At 46.7% G+C, this 19,658-nt stretch overlaps 1 protein-coding gene across 1 annotated transcript in view; it reads left to right on the top strand.

The window, feature by feature from the left end:
• The window catches only part of PRRT2 (proline rich transmembrane protein 2), a 90,429-nt gene extending 85,703 nt beyond the window's left edge, over positions 1-4,726 (top strand). The window contains exon 4 of the mRNA XM_072119488.1: positions 3,613-4,726. Coding sequence (XP_071975589.1) covers positions 3,613-3,620 — 8 coding nt within the window. The 3' untranslated portion in view covers positions 3,621-4,726. The remainder of the gene's footprint in view (positions 1-3,612) is intronic.
• The last annotated feature ends 14,932 nt before the right edge of the window (positions 4,727-19,658 follow it).

Here is a 19,658-nt window from a genome sequence, read left to right as displayed (position 1 = left end):
CTATGACTCACTCCTCCTCTCTCCCTTGCTTAGATACTTGGTGATACAGCCTATGACTCACTCCTCCTCTCTCTCTTGCTTAGATACTTGGTGATACAGCCTATGACTCACTCCTCCTCTCTCCCTTGCTTAGATACTTGGTGATACAGCCTATGACTCACTCCTCCTCTCTCCCTTGCTTAGATACTTGGTGATACAGCCTATGACTCACTCCTCCTCTCTCTCTTGCTTAGATACTTGGTGATACAGCCTATGACTCACTCCTCTCTCTCTTGCTTAGATACTTTGGGTACAGCCTATGACTCCTCCTCTCTCTCTCTCTTGCTTAGATACTTGGTGATACAGCCTATGACTCACTCCTCCTCTCTCTCTTGCTTAGATACTTGGTGATACAGCCTATGACTCACTCCTCCTCTCTCCGTTGCTTAGATACTTGGTGATACAGCCTATGACTCACTCCTCCTCTCTCTCTTGCTTAGATACTTGGTGATACAGCCTATGACTCACTCCTCCTCTCTCCGTTGCTTAGATACTTGGTGATACAGCCTATGACTCACTCCTCCTCTCTCCCTTGCTTAGATACTTGGTGATACAGCCTATGACTCACTCCTCCTCTCTCCCTTGCTTAGATACTTGGTGATACAGCCTATGACTCACTCCTCCTCTCTCTCTTGCTTAGATACTTGGTGATACAGCCTATGACTCACTCCTCCTCTCTCCCTTGCTTAGATACTTGGTGATACAGCCTATGACTCCCTCCTCCTCTCTCCCTTGCTTAGATACTTGGTGATACAGCCTATGACTTACTCCTCCTCTCTCTCTTGCTTAGATACTTTGGATACAGCCTATGACTCACTCCTCCTCTCTCCCTTGCTTAGATACTTGGTGATACAGCCTATGACTCACTCTTCCTCTCTCCCTTGCTTAGATACTTGGTGATACAGCCCATGACTCACTCTTCCTCTCTCTCTTGCTTAGATACTTGGTGATACAGCCTATGACTCACTCCTCCTCTCTCTCTTGCTTAGATACTTGGTGATACAGCCTATGACTCACTCCTCCTCTCTCCCTTGCTTAGATACTTGGTGATACAGCCTATGACTCACTCCTCCTCTCTCTCTTGCTTAGATACTTGGTGATACAGCCTATGACTCACTCCTCCTCTCTCCGTAGCTTAGATACTTGGTGATACAGCCTATGACTCACTCCTCCTCTCTCCGTAGCTTAGATACTTGGTGATACAGCCTATGACTCACTCCTCCTCTCTCCCTTGCTTAGATACTTGGTGATACAGCCTATGACTCACTCCTCCTCTCTCCCTTGCTTAGATACTTGGTGATACAGCCTATGACTCACTCCTCCTCTCTCCCTTGCTTAGATACTTGGTGATACAGCCTATGACTCACTCCTCCTCTCTCCGTTGCTTAGATACTTGGTGATACAGCCTATGACTCACTCTTCCTCTCTCTCTCTTGCTTAGATACTTGGTGATACAGCCTATGACTCACTCCTCCTCTCTCTCTTGCTTAGATACTTGGTGATACAGCCTATTACTCACTCCTCCTCTCTCCGTTGCTTAGATACTTGGTGATACAGCCTATGACTCACTCCTCCTCTCTCCCTTGCTTCGATACTTGGTGATACAGCCCTCTCTCTCTTGCTTAGATACTTGGTGATACAGCCTATGACTCACTCTTCCTCTCTCTGTTGCTTAGATATTTGGTGATACAGCCTATGACTCACTCTTCCTCTCTCTCTTGCTTAGAGACTTGGTGATACAGCCTATGACTCACTCCTCCTCTCTCCGTTGCTTAGATACTTGGTGATACAGCCTATGACTCACTCCTCCTCTCTCTCTTGCTTAGATACTTGGTGATACAGCCTATGACTCACTCCTCCTCTCTCTCTCTTGCTTAGATACTTGGTGATACAGCCTATGACTCACTCCTCTCTCTCTTGCTTAGATACTTTGGGTACAGCCTATGACTCCTCCTCTCTCTCTCTCTTGCTTAGATACTTGGTGATACAGCCTATGACTCACTCCTCCTCTCTCTCTTGCTTAGATACTTGGTGATACAGCCTATGACTCACTCCTCCTCTCTCCGTTGCTTAGATACTTGGTGATACAGCCTATGACTCACTCCTCCTCTCTCCCTTGCTTAGATACTTGGTGATACAGCCTATGACTCACTCCTCCTCTCTCTCTTGCTTAGATACTTGGTGATACAGCCTATGACTCACTCTTCCTCTCTCTGTTGCTTAGATATTTGGTGATACAGCCTATGACTCTCTCTTCCTCTCTCTCTTGCTTAGATACTTGGTGATACAGCCTATGACTCACTCTTCCTCTCTCTGTTGCTTAGATATTTGGTGATACAGCCTATGACTCACTCTTCCTCTCTCTCTTGCTTAGATACTTGGTGCTACAGCCTATGACTCACTCCTCCTCTCTCTCTTGCTTAGATACTTGGTGATACAGCCTATGACTCACTCCTCCTCTCTCTCTCTTGCTTAGATACTTGGTGATACAGCCTATGACTCACTCCTCTCTCTCTTGCTTAGATACTTTGGGTACAGCCTATGACTCCTCCTCTCTCTCTCTCTTGCTTAGATACTTGGTGATACAGCCTATGACTCCTCCTCTCTCTCTCTCTTGCTTAGATACTTGGTGATACAGCCTATGACTCACTCCTCCTCTCTCTCTTGCTTAGATACTTGGTGATACAGCCTATGACTCCTCCTCTCTCTCTCTCTCTTGCTTAGATACTTGGTGATACAGCCTATGACTCACTCCTCCTCTCTCTCTTGCTTAGATACTTGGTGATACAGCCTATGACTCCTCCTCTCTCTCTCTTGCTTAGATACTTGGTGATACAGCCTATGACTCCTCCTCTCTCTCTCTCTTGCTTAGATACTTGGTGATACAGCCTATGACTCACTCCTCCTCTCTCTCTTGCTTAGATACTTGGTGATACAGCCTATGACTCCTCCTCTCTCTCTCTCTCTTGCTTAGATACTTGGTGATACAGCCTATGACTCACTCCTCCTCTCTCTTGCTTAGATACTTGGTGATACAGCCTATGACTCCTCCTCTCTCTCTCTCTCTTGCTTAGATACTTGGTGATACAGCCTATGACTCCTCCTCTCTCTCTCTCTTGCTTAGATACTTGGTGATACAGCCTATGACTCACTCCTCCTCTCTCTCTTGCTTAGATACTTGGTGATACAGCCTATGACTCCTCCTCTCTCTCTCTCTTGCTTAGATACTTGGTGATACAGCCTATGACTCACTCCTCCTCTCTCTCTTGCTTAGATACTTGGTGATACAGCCTATGACTCACTCTTCCTCTCTCTCTTGCTTAGATACTTGGTGATACAGCCTATGACTCACTCTTCCTCTCTCTCTTGCTTAGATACTTGGTGATACAGCCTATGACTCACTCCTCCTCTCTCTCTTGCTTAGATACTTGGTGATACAGCCTATGGCTCACTCCTCCTCTCTCTCTTGCTTAGATACTTGGTGATACAGCCTATGACTCACTCTTCCTCTCTCTCTTGCTTAGATACTTGGTGATACAGCCTATGACTCCTCCTCTCTCTCTTCTCTTTCAGTCTTGTGAGAAGCCGCCGTTCCTTTCCCCTCTTTGGACATCGAGGGACGAGGGGACCCCGAAAACCTCCATAGAGAACCCCTTCACATTCCCACAGAGACACCAGCCAGGGCAATGAGGAGTGAGTGTGAGTGTGGCCGAGTGAGTGAGAGCTGAGGTTTCGTGTCTGTGTGTCTCCTCATCACCCGTCATTAACCCTCCATGTCCTGTTCTGCTAATAATGACAGGAGATAAAAGCACATCCACCCGAGTGCGGACGCCCCATCACCCATCAGCACACCCCAATATCTACTGGTGCAGCGGTGCCCCCCAGTGGTCAGTGTGTGTATAGCAGGTGCATGTATGTTCACCTCCTGGGGCACCATCCTATTAACCCTTCATCACCCCCTCATCTACACGACGGAGACCTGCCCCATCACCAGTCATCACTAACTGTTTACCGAAAGCTCTGCAGATCCTCACTCCCTGCTCTGCAGAGCATTACACCCCTGCCATTAACCCTTAGTGCAGGTCTTCCCTTCCCCTCTGTACACTGGTGACCCGGAGGAGCCGGCTGAAGCCTTCCTGTGTGCAGAGCATCGCACCTGCGCGGACTCCTCCGGCCTATGTATCTGATGACTGTTACCTGTGGTCCTGCATGCTGCTTGTTACATGCACGCAGGGGAGGGCTCGGCACCCCCTCTTCTTCTATATGGGGGGAGGAGAGGGGCCGAAACTAGAGGTGAAATTATTTTCCTAGAGGAGAGAGAGACACTTGCACTTTGCCTCCCTCTGGGTCGTATTGGGGTCTATGTGATTGCAAGCTCCTGGGCCCAGACGCCTGTCAGACAGGGGGTCCTATAAAGTTTACATAACTTATACTGGTTCCGCACTTAGATCTGGAGCATCCTGAGTGATGGGCCTTCTACCCCTCGCTGCAGCTTCGTCACACTTGCATCTGCCTCTCTCTCCTGCCTCCTCTTTATATTCCTGTTGTGGGGGGGGGGGGGTGAGAATGTATTTTTATTATATCATGTTCTTGCAGGAAATCTGACTATTATACAAGGAGCATGTCACGTGACCAGCGATGTTTCTATATTCTGCACATTTTTGTATGAACTCAGCATGAAATAAACTATTTATGCATGAAAATCCGCGCGTCCTGGTGTCTGTGCCGCGAGTCCGACACGGAAAGGTCAAAGGGTACAGACACAGAGCCCATAGGACAAGAACCTCCCGGGGGCCTGGAGGGAGGAGACGCAGGGGCAGAACGAGGGCACCAGAAATATACAAAAACATGAGAAATGCAAAGAGTTTACAAGCTGTGCACTAGATGGCGCTGTCTCATCACTGATATAAAGCTGTGCACTAGATGGCGCTGTCTCATCACTGATATAAAGCTGTGCAGTAGATGGCGCTGTCTCATCACTGATATAAAGCTGTGCACTAGATGGCGCTGTCTCATCACTGATATAAAGCTGTGCACTAGATGGCGCTGTCTCATCACTGATATAAAGCTGTGCACTAGATGGCGCTGTCTCATCACTGATATAAAGCTGTACACTAGATGGCCCTGTCTCATCACTGATATAAAGCTGTGCACTAGATGGCGCTGTCTCATCACTGATATAAAGCTGTGCACTAGATGGCGCTGTCTCATCACTGATATAAAGCTGTGCACTAGATGGCGCTGTCTCATCACTGATATAAAGCTGTGCACTAGATGGCGCTGTCTCATCACTGATATAAAGCTGTGCACTAGATGGCGCTGTCTCATCACTGATATAAAGCTGTGCACTAGATGGCGCTGTCTCATCACTGATATAAAGCTGTGCACTAGTTGGCGCTGTCTCATCACTGATATAAAGCTGTGCACTAGATGGCGCTGTCTCATCACTGATATAAAGCTGTGCACTAGATGGCGCTGTCTCATCACTGATATAAAGCTGTGCACTAGTTGGCGCTGTCTCATCACTGATATAAAGCTGTGCACTAGATGGCGCTGTCTCATCACTGATATAAAGCTGTGCACTAGATGGCGCTGTCTCATCACTGATATAAAGCTGTGCACTAGATGGCGCTGTCTCATCACTGATATAAAGCTGTGCACTAGATGGCGCTGTCTCATCACTGATATAAAGCTGTGCACTAGATGGCGCTGTCTCATCACTGATATAAAGCTGTGCACTAGATGGCGCTGTCTCATCACTGATATAAAGCTGTGCACTAGATGGCGCTGTCTCATCACTGATATAAAGCTGTGCACTAGATGGCGCCTCCTCATCACTGATATAAAGCTGTGCACTAGATGGCGCTGTCTCATCACTGATATAGAGCTGTGCACTAGATGGCGCTGTCTCATCACTGATATAAAGCTGTGCACTAGATGGCGCTGTCTCATCACTGATATAAAGCTGTGCACTAGATGGCGCTGTCTCATCACTGATATAAAGCTGTGCACTAGATGGCGCTGTCTCATCACTGATATAAAGCTGTGCACTAGATGGCGCTGTCTCATCACTGATATAAAGCTGTGCACTAGATGGCGCTGTCTCATCACTGATATAAAGCTGTGCACTAGATGGCGCTGTCTCATCACTGATATAAAGCTGTGCACTAGATGGCGCTGTCTCATCACTGATATCAAGCTGTGCACTAGATGGCGCCTCTTCATCACTGATATAAAGCTGTGCACTAGATGGCGCTGTCTCATCACTGATATAAAGCTGTGCACTAGATGGCGCCTCCTCATCACTGATATAAAGCTGTGCACTAGATGGCGCCTCCTCATCACTGATATAAAGCTGTGCACTAGATGGCGCTGTCTCATCACTGATATAAAGCTGTGCACTAGATGGCGCCTCCTCATCACTGATATAAAGCTGTGCACTAGATGGCGCTGTCTCATCACTGATATAAAGCTGTGCACTAGATGGCGCCTCCTCATCACTGATATAAAGCTGTGCACTAGATGGCGCTGTCTCATCACTGATATAAAGCTGTGCACTAGATGGCGCTGTCTCATCACTGATATAAAGCTGTGCACTAGATGGCGCTGTCTCATCACTGATATAAAGCTGTGCACTAGATGGCGCTGTCTCATCACTGATATAAAGCTGTGCGATAGATGGCGCTGTCTCATCACTGATATAAAGCTGTGCACTAGATGGCGCTGTCTCATCACTGATATAAAGCTGTGCACTAGATGGCGCCTCCTCATCACTGATATAAAGCTGTGCAATAGATGGCCCCGTCTCATCACTGATATAAAGCTGTGCACTAGATGGCGCTGTCTCATCACTGATATAAAGCTGTGCACTAGATGGCGCCTCTTCATCACTGATATCAAGCTGTGCACTAGATGGCGCTGTCTCATCACTGATATAAAGCTGTGCACTAGATGGCGCTGTCTCATCACTGATATAAAGCTGTGCACTAGATGGCGCTGTCTCATCACTGATATAAAGCTGTGCACTAGATGGCGCTGTCTCATCACTGATATAAAGCTGTGCACTAGATGGCGCTGTCTCATCACTGATATAAAGCTGTGCACTAGATGGCGCTGTCTCATCACTGATATAAAGCTGTGCACTAGATGGCGCCTCCTCATCACTGATATAGAGCTGTGCACTAGATGGCGCTGTCTCATCACTGATATAGAGCTGTGCACTAGATGGCGCTGTCTCATCACTGATATAAAGCTGTGCACTAGATGGCGCTGTCTCATCACTGATATAAAGCTGTGCACTAGATGGCGCTGTCTCATCACTGATATAAAGCTGTGCACTAGATGGCGCTGTCTCATCACTGATATAAAGCTGTGCACTAGATGGCGCTGTCTCATCACTGATATAAAGCTGTGCACTAGATGGCGCTGTCTCATCACTGATATAAAGCTGTGCACTAGATGGCGCCTCCTCATCACTGATATAAAGCTATGCACTAGATGGCGCCTCCTCATCACTGATATAAAGCTGTGCACTAGATGGCGCTGTCTCATCACTGATATAAAGCTGTGCACTAGATGGCGCCTCCTCATCACTGATATAAAGCTGTGCACTAGATGGCGCTGTCTCATCACTGATATAAAGCTGTGCACTATAGATGGCGCTGTCTCATCACTGATATAAAGCTGTGCACTAGATGGCGCCTCCTCATCACTGATATAAAGCTGTGCACTAGATGGCGCTGTCTCATCACTGATATAAAGCTGTGCACTAGATGGCGCTGTCTCATCACTGATATAAAGCTGTGCACTAGATGGCGATGTCTCATCACTGATATAAAGCTGTGCACTAGATGGCGCTGTCTCATCACTGATATAAAGCTGTGCACTAGATGGCGCCTCCTCATCACTGATATAAAGCTGTGCACTAGATGGCGCCTCCTCATCACTGATATAAAGCTGTGCACTAGATGGCGCTGTCTCATCACTGATATAAAGCTGTGCACTAGATGGCGCTGTCTCATCACTGATATAAAGCTGTGCACTAGATGGCGCTGTCTCATCACTGATATAAAGCTGTGCACTAGATGGCGCTGTCTCATCACTGATATAAAGCTGTGCACTAGATGGCGCTGTCTCATCACTGATATAAAGCTGTGCACTAGATGGCGCCTCCTCATCACTGATATAAAGCTGTGCACTAGATGGCGCCTCCTCATCACTGATATAAAGCTGTGCACTAGATGGCGCTGTCTCATCACTGATATAAAGCTGTGCACTAGATGGCGCCTCCTCATCACTGATATAAAGCTGTGCACTAGATGGCGCCTCCTCATCACTGATATAAAGCTGTGCACTAGATGGCGCTGCCCCATCACTGATATAAAGCTGTGCACTAGATGGCGCTGTCTCATCACTGATATAAAGCTGTGCACTAGATGGCGCTGTCTCATCACTGATATAAAGCTGTGCACTAGATGGCGCTGTCTCATCACTGATATAAAGCTGTGCACTAGATGGCGCTGTCTCATCACTGATATAAAGCTGTGCACTAGATGGCGCTGTCTCATCACTGATATAAAGCTGTGCACTAGATGGCGCTGTCTAATCACTGATATAAAGCTGTGCACTAGATGGCGCTGTCTCATCACTGATATAAAGCTGTGCACTAGATGGCGCTGTCTCATCACTGATATAAAGCTGTGCACTAGATGGCGCTGTCTCATCACTGATATAAAGCTGTGCACTAGATGGCGCTGTCTCATCACTGATATAAAGCTGTGCACTAGATGGCGCTGTCTCATCACTGATATAAAGCTGTGCACTAGATGGCGCCTCCTCATCACTGATATAAAGCTGTGCACTAGATGGCGCTGTCTCATCACTGATATAAAGCTGTGCACTAGATGGCGCTGTCTCATCACTGATATAAAGCTGTGCACTAGATGGCGCTATCACATCACTGATATAAAGCTGTGCACTAGATGGCGCTATCACATCACTGATATAAAGCTGTGCACTAGATGGCGCTGTCTCATCACTGATATAAAGCTGTGCACTAGATGGCGCTGTCTCATCACTGATATAAAGCTGTGCACTAGATGGCGCTGTCTCATCACTGATATAAAGCTGTGCACTAGATGGCGCTGCCCCATCACTGATATAAAGCTGTGCACTAGATGGCGCTGTCTCATCACTGATATAAAGCTGTGCACTAGATGGCGCTGTCTCATCACTGATATAAAGCTGTGCACTAGATGGCGCTGTCTCATCACTGATATAAAGCTGTGCACTAGATGGCGCTGTCTCATCACTGATATAAAGCTGTGCACTAGATGGCGCCTCCTCATCACTGATATAAAGCTGTGCACTAGATGGCGATGTCTCATCACTGATATAAAGCTGTGCACTAGATGGCGCTGTCTCATCACTGATATAAAGCTGTGCACTACATGGCGCTGTCTCATCACTGATATAAAGCTGTGCACTAGATGGCGCTGTCTCATCACTGATATAAAGCTGTGCACTAGATGGCGCTGTCTCATCACTGATATAAAGCTGTGCACTAGATGGCGCTGTCTCATCACTGATATAAAGCTGTGCACTAGATGGCGCTGTCTCATCACTGATATAAAGCTGTGCACTAGATGGCGCCTCCTCATCACTGATATAAAGCTGTGCACTAGATGGCGCTGTCTCATCACTGATATAAAGCTGTGCACTAGATGGCGCCTCCTCATCACTGATATAAAGCTGTGCACTAGATGGCGCCTCCTCATCACTGATATAAAGCTGTGCACTAGATGGCGCCTCCTCATCACTGATATAAAGCTGTGCACTAGATGGCGCTGCCCCATCACTGATATAAAGCTGTGCACTAGATGGCGCTGTCTCATCACTGATATAAAGCTGTGCACTAGATGGCGCTGTCTCATCACTGATATAAAGCTGTGCACTAGATGGCGCTGTCTCATCACTGATATAAAGCTGTGCACTAGATGGCGCTGTCTCATCACTGATATAAAGCTGTGCACTAGATGGCGCTGTCTCATCACTGATATAAAGCTGTGCACTAGATGGCGCTGTCTCATCACTGATATAAAGCTGTGCACTAGATGGCGATGTCTCATCACTGATATAGAGCTGTGCACTAGATGGCGCTGTCTCATCACTGATATAAAGCTGTGCACTAGATGGCGCTGTCTCATCACTGATATAAAGCTGTGCACTAGATGGCGCTGTCTCATCACTGATATAAAGCTGTGCACTAGATGGCGCTGTCTCATCACTGATATAAAGCTGTGCACTAGATGGCGATGTCTCATCACTGATATAAAGCTGTGCACTAGATGGCGCTGTCTCATCACTGATATAAAGCTGTGCACTAGATGGCGCTGTCTCATCACTGATATAAAGCTGTGCACTAGATGGCGCTGTCTCATCACTGATATCAAGCTGTGCACTAGATGGCGCTGTCTCATCACTGATATAAAGCTGTGCACTAGATGGCGCTGTCTCATCACTGATATAAAGCTGTGCACTAGATGGCGCTGTCTCATCACTGATATAAAGCTGTGCACTAGATGGCGCTGTCTCATCACTGATATAAAGCTGTGCACTAGATGGCGCTGTCTCATCACTGATATAAAGCTGTGCACTAGATGGCGCTGTCTCATCACTGATATAAAGCTGTGCATTAGATGGCGCTGTCTCATCACTGATATAAAGCTGTGCACTAGATGGCGCTGTCTCATCACTGATATAAAGCTGTGCACTAGATGGCGCCTCCTCATCACTGATATAAAGCTGTGCACTAGATGGCGATGTCTCATCACTGATATAAAGCTGTGCACTAGATGGCGCTGTCTCATCACTGATATAAAGCTGTGCACTAGATGGCGCTGTCTCATCACTGATATAAAGCTGTGCACTAGATGGCACTGTCTCATCACTGATATAAAGCTGTGCACTAGATGGCGCTGTCTCATCACTGATATAAAGCTGTGCACTAGATGGCGCTGTCTCATCACTGATATAAAGCTGTGCACTAGATGGCGCTGTCTCATCACTGATATAAAGCTGTGCACTAGATGGCGCTGTCTCATCACTGATATAAAGCTGTGCACTAGATGGCGCTGTCTCATCACTGATATAAAGCTGTGCACTAGATGGCGCTGTCTCATCACTGATATAAAGCTGTGCACTAGATGGCGCTGTCTCATCACTGATATAAAGCTGTGCACTAGATGGCGCCTCCTCATCACTGATATAAAGCTGTGCACTAGATGGCGCTGTCTCATCACTGATATAAAGCTGTGCACTAGATGGCGCTGTCTCATCACTGATATAAAGCTGTGCACTAGATGGCGCTGTCTCATCACTGATATAAAGCTGTGCACTAGATGGCGCCTCCTCATCACTGATATAAAGCTGTGCACTAGATGGCGCCTCCTCATCACTGATATAAAGCTGTGCACTAGATGGCGCTGCCCCATCACTGATATAAAGCTGTGCACTAGATGGCGCTGTCTCATCACTGATATAAAGCTGTGCACTAGATGGCGCTGTCTCATCACTGATATAAAGCTGTGCACTAGATGGCGCTGTCTCATCACTGATATAAAGCTGTGCACTAGATGGCGCTGTCTCATCACTGATATCAAGCTGTGCACTAGATGGCGCTGTCTCATCACTGATATAAAGCTGTGCACTAGATGGCGCTGTCTCATCACTGATATAAAGCTGTGCACTAGATGGCGCTGTCTCATCACTGATATAAAGCTGTGCACTAGATGGCGCTGTCTCATCACTGATATAAAGCTGTGCACTAGATGGCGATGTCTCATCACTGATATAAAGCTGTGCACTAGATGGCGCTGTCTCATCACTGATATAAAGCTGTGCACTAGATGGCGCTGTCTCATCACTGATATAAAGCTGTGCACTAGATGGCGCTGTCTCATCACTGATATAAAGCTGTGCACTAGATGGCGATGTCTCATCACTGATATAAAGCTGTGCACTAGATGGCGCTGTCTCATCACTGATATAGAGCTGTGCACTAGATGGCGCTGTCTCATCACTGATATAAAGCTGTGCACTAGATGGCGCTGTCTCATCACTGATATAAAGCTGTACACTAGATGGCGATGTCTCATCACAGATATAAAGCTGTGCACTAGATGGCGCTGTCTCATCACTGATATAAAGCTGTGCACTAGATGGCGCTGTCTCATCACTGATATAAAGCTGTGCACTAGATGGCGCTGTCTCATCTCTGATATAAAGCTGTGCACTAGATGGCGCTGTCTCATCACTGATATAAAGCTGTGCACTAGATGGCGCTATCACATCACTGATATAAAGCTGTGCACTAGATGGCGCTGTCTCATCACTGATATAAAGCTGTGCACTAGATGGCGCTGTCTCATCACTGATATATAGCTGTGCAATAGATGGCGCTGTCTCATCACTGATATATAGCTGTGCAATAGATGGCGATGTCTCATCACTGATATAAAGCTGTGCACTAGATGGCGCTGTCTCATCACTGATATAAAGCTGTGCACTAGATGGCGCTGTCTCATCACTGATATAAAGCTGTGCACTAGATGGCGCTGTCTCATCACTGATATAAAGCTGTGCACTAGATGGCGCTGCCCCATCACTGATATAAAGCTGTGCACTATATGGCGCTGTCTCATCACTGATATAAAGCTGTGCACTAGATGGCGCTGTCTCATCACTGATATAAAGCTGTGCACTAGATGGCGCTGTCTCATCACTGATATAAAGCTGTGCACTAGATGGCGCTGTCTCATCACTGATATAAAGCTGTGCACTAGATGGCGCTGTCTCATCACTGATATCAAGCTGTGCACTAGATGGCGCTGTCTCATCACTGATATCAAGCTGTGCACTAGATGGCGCTGTCTCATCACTGATATAAAGCTGTGCACTAGATGGCGCTGTCTCATCACTGATATATAGCTGTGCACTAGATGGCGCTGTCTCATCACTGATATAAAGCTGTGCACTAAATGGCGCTGTCTCATCACTGATATAAAGCTGTGCACTAGATGGCGCTGTCTCATCACTGATATAAAGCTGTGCACTAGATGGCGCTGTCTCATCACTGATATAAAGCTGTGCACTAGATGGCGATGTCTCATCACTGATATAGAGCTGTGCACTAGATGGCGCTGTCTCATCACTGATATAAAGCTGTGCACTAGATGGCGCTGTCTCATCACTGATATAAAGCTGTGCACTAGATGGCGATGTCTCATCACTGATATAAAGCTGTGCACTAGATGGCGCTGTCTCATCACTGATATAAAGCTGTGCACTAGATGGCACTGTCTCATCACTGATATAAAGCTGTGCACTAGATGGCGCTGTCTCATCACTGATATAAAGCTGTGCACTAGATGGCGCTTTCACATCACTGATATAAAGCTGTGCACTAGATGGCGCTGTCTCATCACTGATATAAAGCTGTGCACTAGATGGCGCTGTCTCATCACTGATATAAAGCTGTGCACTAGATGGCACTGTCTCATCACTGATATAAAGCTGTGCACTAGATGGCGCTGTCTCATCACTGATATAAAGCTGTGCACTAGATGGCGATGTCTCATCACTGATATAAAGCTGTGCACTAGATGGCGCTGTCTCATCACTGATATAAAGCTGTGCACTAGATGGCGCTGTCTCATCACTGATATAAAGCTGTGCACTAGATGGCGCTGTCTCATCACTGATATAAAGCTGTGCACTAGATGGCGATGTCTCATCACTGATATAAAGCTGTGCACTAGATGGCGCTGTCTCATCACTGATATAAAGCTGTGCACTAGATGGCACTGTCTCATCACTGATATAAAGCTGTGCACTAGATGGCGCTGTCTCATCACTGATATAAAGCTGTGCACTAGATGGCGCTATCACATCACTGATATAAAGCTGTGCACTAGATGGCGCTGTCTCATCACTGATATAAAGCTGTGCACTAGATGGCGCTGTCTCATCACTGATATAGAGCTGTGCACTAGATGGCGCTGTCTCATCACTGATATAAAGCTGTGCACTAGATGGCGCCTCCTCATCACTGATATAAAGCTGTGCACTAGATGGCGCTGTCTCATCACTGATATAAAGCTGTGCACTATAGATGGCGCTGTCTCATCACTGATATAAAGCTGTGCACTAGATGGCGCTGTCTCATCACTGATATAAAGCTGTGCACTAGATGGCGCTGTCTCATCACTGATATAAAGCTGTGCACTAGATGGCGCTGTCTCATCACTGATATAAAGCTGTGCACTAGATGGCGCTGTCTCATCACTGATATAAAGCTGTGCACTAGATGGCGATGTCTCATCACTGATATAGAGCTGTGCACTAGATGGCGCTGTCTCATCACTGATATAAAGCTGTGCACTAGATGGCGCCTCCTCATCACTGATATAAAGCTGTGCACTAGATGGCGCTGTCTCATCACTGATATAAAGCTGTGCACTAGATGGCGATGTCTCATCACTGATATAAAGCTGTGCACTAGATGGCGCCTCCTCATCACTGATATAAAGCTGTGCACTAGATGGCGCTGTCTCATCACTGATATAAAGCTGTGCAATAGATGGCGCTGTCTCATCACTGATATATAGCTGTGCAATAGATGGCCCCGTCTCATCACTGATATAAAGCTGTGCACTAGATGGCGCTGTCTCATCACTGATATAAAGCTGTGCACTAGATGGCGCTGTCTCATCACTGATATAAAGCTGTGCACTAGATGGCGCTGTCTCATCACTGATATAAAGCTGTGCACTAGATGGCGCTGTCTCATCACTGATATATAGCTGTGCACTAGATGGCGCTGTCTCATCACTGATATATAGCTGTGCACTAGATGGCGCTGTCTCATCACTGATATAAAGCTGTGCACTAGATGGCGCTGTCTCATCACTGATATAAAGCTGTGCACTAGATGGCGCTGCCCCATCACTGATATAAAGCTGTGCAGTAGATGGCGCTGTCTCATCACTGATATAAAGCTGTGCACTAGATGGCGCTGTCTCATCACTGATATAAAGCTGTGCACTAGATGGCGCTGTCTCATCACTGATATAAAGCTGTGCACTAGATGGCGCTGTCTCATCACTGATATAAAGCTGTGCACTAGATGGCGCTGTCTCATCACTGATATAAAGCTGTGCACTAGATGGCGCTGCCCCATCACTGATATAAAGCTGTGCACTAGATGGCGCTGTCTCATCACTGATATAAAGCTGTGCACTAGATGGCGCTGTCTCATCACTGATATAAAGCTGTGCACTAGATGGCGCTGTCTCATCACTGATATAAAGCTGTGCACTAGATGGCGCTGTCTCATCACTGATATAAAGCTGTGCACTAGATGGCGCTGTCTCATCACTGATATAAAGCTGTGCACTAGATGGCGCTGTCTCATCACTGATATCAAGCTGTGCACTAGATGGCGCTGTCTCATCACTGATATAAAGCTGTGCACTAGATGGCGCTGTCTCATCACTGATATAAAGCTGTGCACTAGATGGCGCTGTCTCATCACTGATATAAAGCTGTGCACTAGATGGCGCTGTCTCATCACTGATATAAAGCTGTGCACTAGATGGCGATGTCTCATCACTGATATAAAGCTGTGCACTAGATGGCGCTGTCTCATCACTGATATAAAGCTGTGCACTAGATGGCGCTGTCTCATCACTGATATAAAGCTGTGCACTAGATGGCGCTGTCTCATCACTGATATAAAGCTGTGCACTAGATGGCGATGTCTCATCACTGATATAAAGCTGTGCACTAGATGGCGCTGTCTCATCACTGATATAAAGCTGTGCACTAGATGGCGCTGTCTCATCACTGATATAAAGCTGTGCACTAGATGGCGCTGTCTCATCACTGATATAAAGCTGTGCACTAGATGGCGCTGTCTCATCACTGATATAAAGCTGTGCACTAGATGGCGATGTCTCATCACTGATATAAAGCTGTGCACTAGATGGCGCTGTCTCATCACTGATATAAAGCTGTGCACTATATGGCGCTGTCTCATCACTGATATAAAGCTGTGCACTAGATGGCACTGTCTCATCACTGATATAAAGCTGTGCAGTAGATGGCGCTGTCTCATCACTGATATAAAGCTGTGCAGTAGATGGCGCTGTCTCATCACTGATATAAAGCTGTGCAGTAGATGGCGCTGTCTCATCACTGATATAAAGCTGTGCACTAGATGGCGCTGTCTCATCACTGATATAAAGCTGTGCACTAGATGGCGCTGTCTCATCACTGATATAAAGCTGTGCACTAGATGGCGATGTCTCATCACTGATATAGAGCTGTGCACTAGATGGCGCTGTCTCATCACTGATATAAAGCTGTGCACTAGATGGCGCTGTCTCATCACTGATATAAAGCTGTGCACTAGATGGCACTGTCTCATCACTGATATAAAGCTGTGCACTAGATGGCGCTGTCTCATCACTGATATAAAGCTGTGCACTAGATGGCGCTATCACATCACTGATATAAAGCTGTGCACTAGATGGCGCTGTCTCATCACTGATATAAAGCTGTGCACTAGATGGCGCTGTCGTATCACTGATATAAAGCTGTGCACTAGATGGCACTGTCTCATCACTGATATAAAGCTGTGCACTAGATGGCGCTGTCTCATCACTGATATAAAGCTGTGCACTAGATGGCGATGTCTCATCACTGATATAAAGCTGTGCACTAGATGGCGCTGTCTCATCACTGATATAAAGCTGTGCACTAGATGGCGCTGTCTCATCACTGATATAAAGCTGTGCACTAGATGGCGCTGTCTCATCACTGATATAAAGCTGTGCACTAGATGGCGATGTCTCATCACTGATATAAAGCTGTGCACTAGATGGCGCTGTCTCATCACTGATATAAAGCTGTGCACTAGATGGCACTGTCTCATCACTGATATAAAGCTGTGCACTAGATGGCGCTGTCTCATCACTGATATAAAGCTGTGCACTAGATGGCGCTATCACATCACTGATATAAAGCTGTGCACTAGATGGCGCTGTCTCATCACTGATATAAAGCTGTGCACTAGATGGCGCTGTCTCATCACTGATATAAAGCTGTGCACTAGATGGCGATGTCTCATCACTGATATAGAGCTGTGCACTAGATGGCGCTGTCTCATCACTGATATAAAGCTGTGCACTAGATGGCGATGTCTCATCACTGATATAGAGCTGTGCACTAGATGGCGCTGTCTCATCACTGATATAAAGCTGTGCACTAGATGGCGATGTCTCATCACTGATATAAAGCTGTGCACTAGATGGCGCCTCCTCATCACTGATATAAAGCTGTGCACTAGATGGCGCTGTCTCATCACTGATATAAAGCTGTGCACTAGATGGCGCTGTCTCATCACTGATATAAAGCTGTGCACTAGATGGCACTGTCTCATCACTGATATAAAGCTGTGCACTAGATGGCGCTGTCTCATCACTGATATAAAGCTGTGCACTAGATGGCCCCGTCTCATCACTGATATAAAGCTGTGCACTAGATGGCGCTGTCTCATCACTGATATAAAGCTGTGCACTAGATGGCGATGTCTCATCACTGATATAAAGCTGTGCACTAGATGGCGCTGTCTCATCACTGATATAAAGCTGTGCAATAGATGGCCCCGTCTCATCACTGATATAAAGCTGTGCACTAGATGGCGCTGTCTCATCACTGATATAAAGCTGTGCACTAGATGGCGCTGTCTCATCACTGATATAAAGCTGTGCACTAGATGGCCCCGTCTCATCACTGATATAAAGCTGTGCACTAGATGGCGCTGTCTCATCACTGATATAAAGCTGTGCACTAGATGGCGCTGTCTCATCACTGATATAAAGCTGTGCACTAGATGGCGCTGTCTCATCACTGATATAAAGCTGTGCACTAGATGGCGCTGTCTCATCACTGATATATAGCTGTGCACTAGATGGCGCTGTCTCATCACTGATATATAGCTGTGCACTAGATGGCGCTGTCTAATCACTGATATAAAGCTGTGCACTAGATGGCGCTGTCTCATCACTGATATAAAGCTGTGCACTAGATGGCGCTGCCCCATCACTGATATAAAGCTGTGCAGTAGATGGCGCTGTCTCATCACTGATATAAAGCTGTGCACTAGATGGCGCTGTCTCATCACTGATATAAAGCTGTGCACTAGATGGCGCTGTCTCATCACTGATATAAAGCTGTGCACTAGATGGCGCTGTCTCATCACTGATATAAAGCTGTGCACTAGATGGCGATGTCTCATCACTGATATAAAGCTGTGCACTAGATGGCGCCTCCTCATCACTGATATAAAGCTGTGCACTAGATGGCGCTGCCCCATCACTGATATAAAGCTGTGCACTAGATGGCGCTGTCTCATCACTGATATAAAGCTGTGCACTAGATGGCGCTGTCTCATCACTGATATAAAGCTGTGCACTAGATGGCGCTGTCTCATCACTGATATAAAGCTGTGCACTAGATGGCACTGTCTCATCACTGATATAAAGCTGTGCACTAGATGGCGCTTTCTCATCACTGATATAAAGCTGTGCACTAGATGGCGCTGTCTCATCACTGATATAAAGCTGTGCACTAGATGGCGATGTCTCATCACTGATATAAAGCTGTGCACTAGATGGCGCTGTCTCATCACTGATATAAAGCTGTGCACTAGATGGCGCTGTCTCATCACTGATATAAAGCTGTGCACTAGATGGCGCTGTCTCATCACTGATATCAAGCTGTGCACTAGATGGCGCTGTCTCATCACTGATATAAAGCTGTGCACTAGATGGCGCTGTCTCATCACTGATATAAAGCTGTACACTAGATGGCGCTGTCTCATCACTGATATAAAGCTGTGCACTAGATGGCGCTGTCTCATCACTGATATAAAGCTGTGCACTAGATGGCGCTGTCTCATCACTGATATCAAGCTGTGCACTAGATGGCGCTGTCTCATCACTGATATAAAGCTGTGCACTAGATGGCGCTGTCTCATCACTGATATAAAGCTGTGCACTAGATGGCGCTGTCTCATCACTGATATAAAGCTGTGCACTAGATGGCGCTGTCTCATCACTGATATAAAGCTGTGCACTAGATGGCGCTGTCTCATCACTGATATAAAGCTGTGCACTAGATGGCGATGTCTCATCACAGATATAAAGCTGTGCACTAGATGGCGCTGTCTCATCACTGATATAAAGCTGTGCACTAGATGGCGCTGTCTCATCACTGATATAAAGCTGTGCACTAGATGGCGCCTCCTCATCACTGATATAAAGCTGTGCACTAGATGGCGCCTCTTCATCACTGATATAAAGCTGTGCACTAGATGGCGCTGTCTCATCACTGATATAAAGCTGTGCACTAGATGGCGCTGTCTCATCACTGATATAAAGCTGTGCACTAGATGGCGCTGTCTCATCACTGATTTAAAGCTGTGCACTAGATGGCGCTGTCTCATCACTGATATAAAGCTGTGCACTAGATGGCCCCGTCTCATCACTGATATAAAG

This window comes from Engystomops pustulosus, chromosome 8, assembly GCF_040894005.1.
Source record: "Engystomops pustulosus chromosome 8, aEngPut4.maternal, whole genome shotgun sequence".
Lineage (NCBI taxonomy): Eukaryota > Metazoa > Chordata > Amphibia > Anura > Leptodactylidae > Engystomops > Engystomops pustulosus.
The sequence above is the reverse complement of the archived record's forward strand: the minus strand, read 5'-3'. Positions and strand labels throughout refer to the sequence as shown.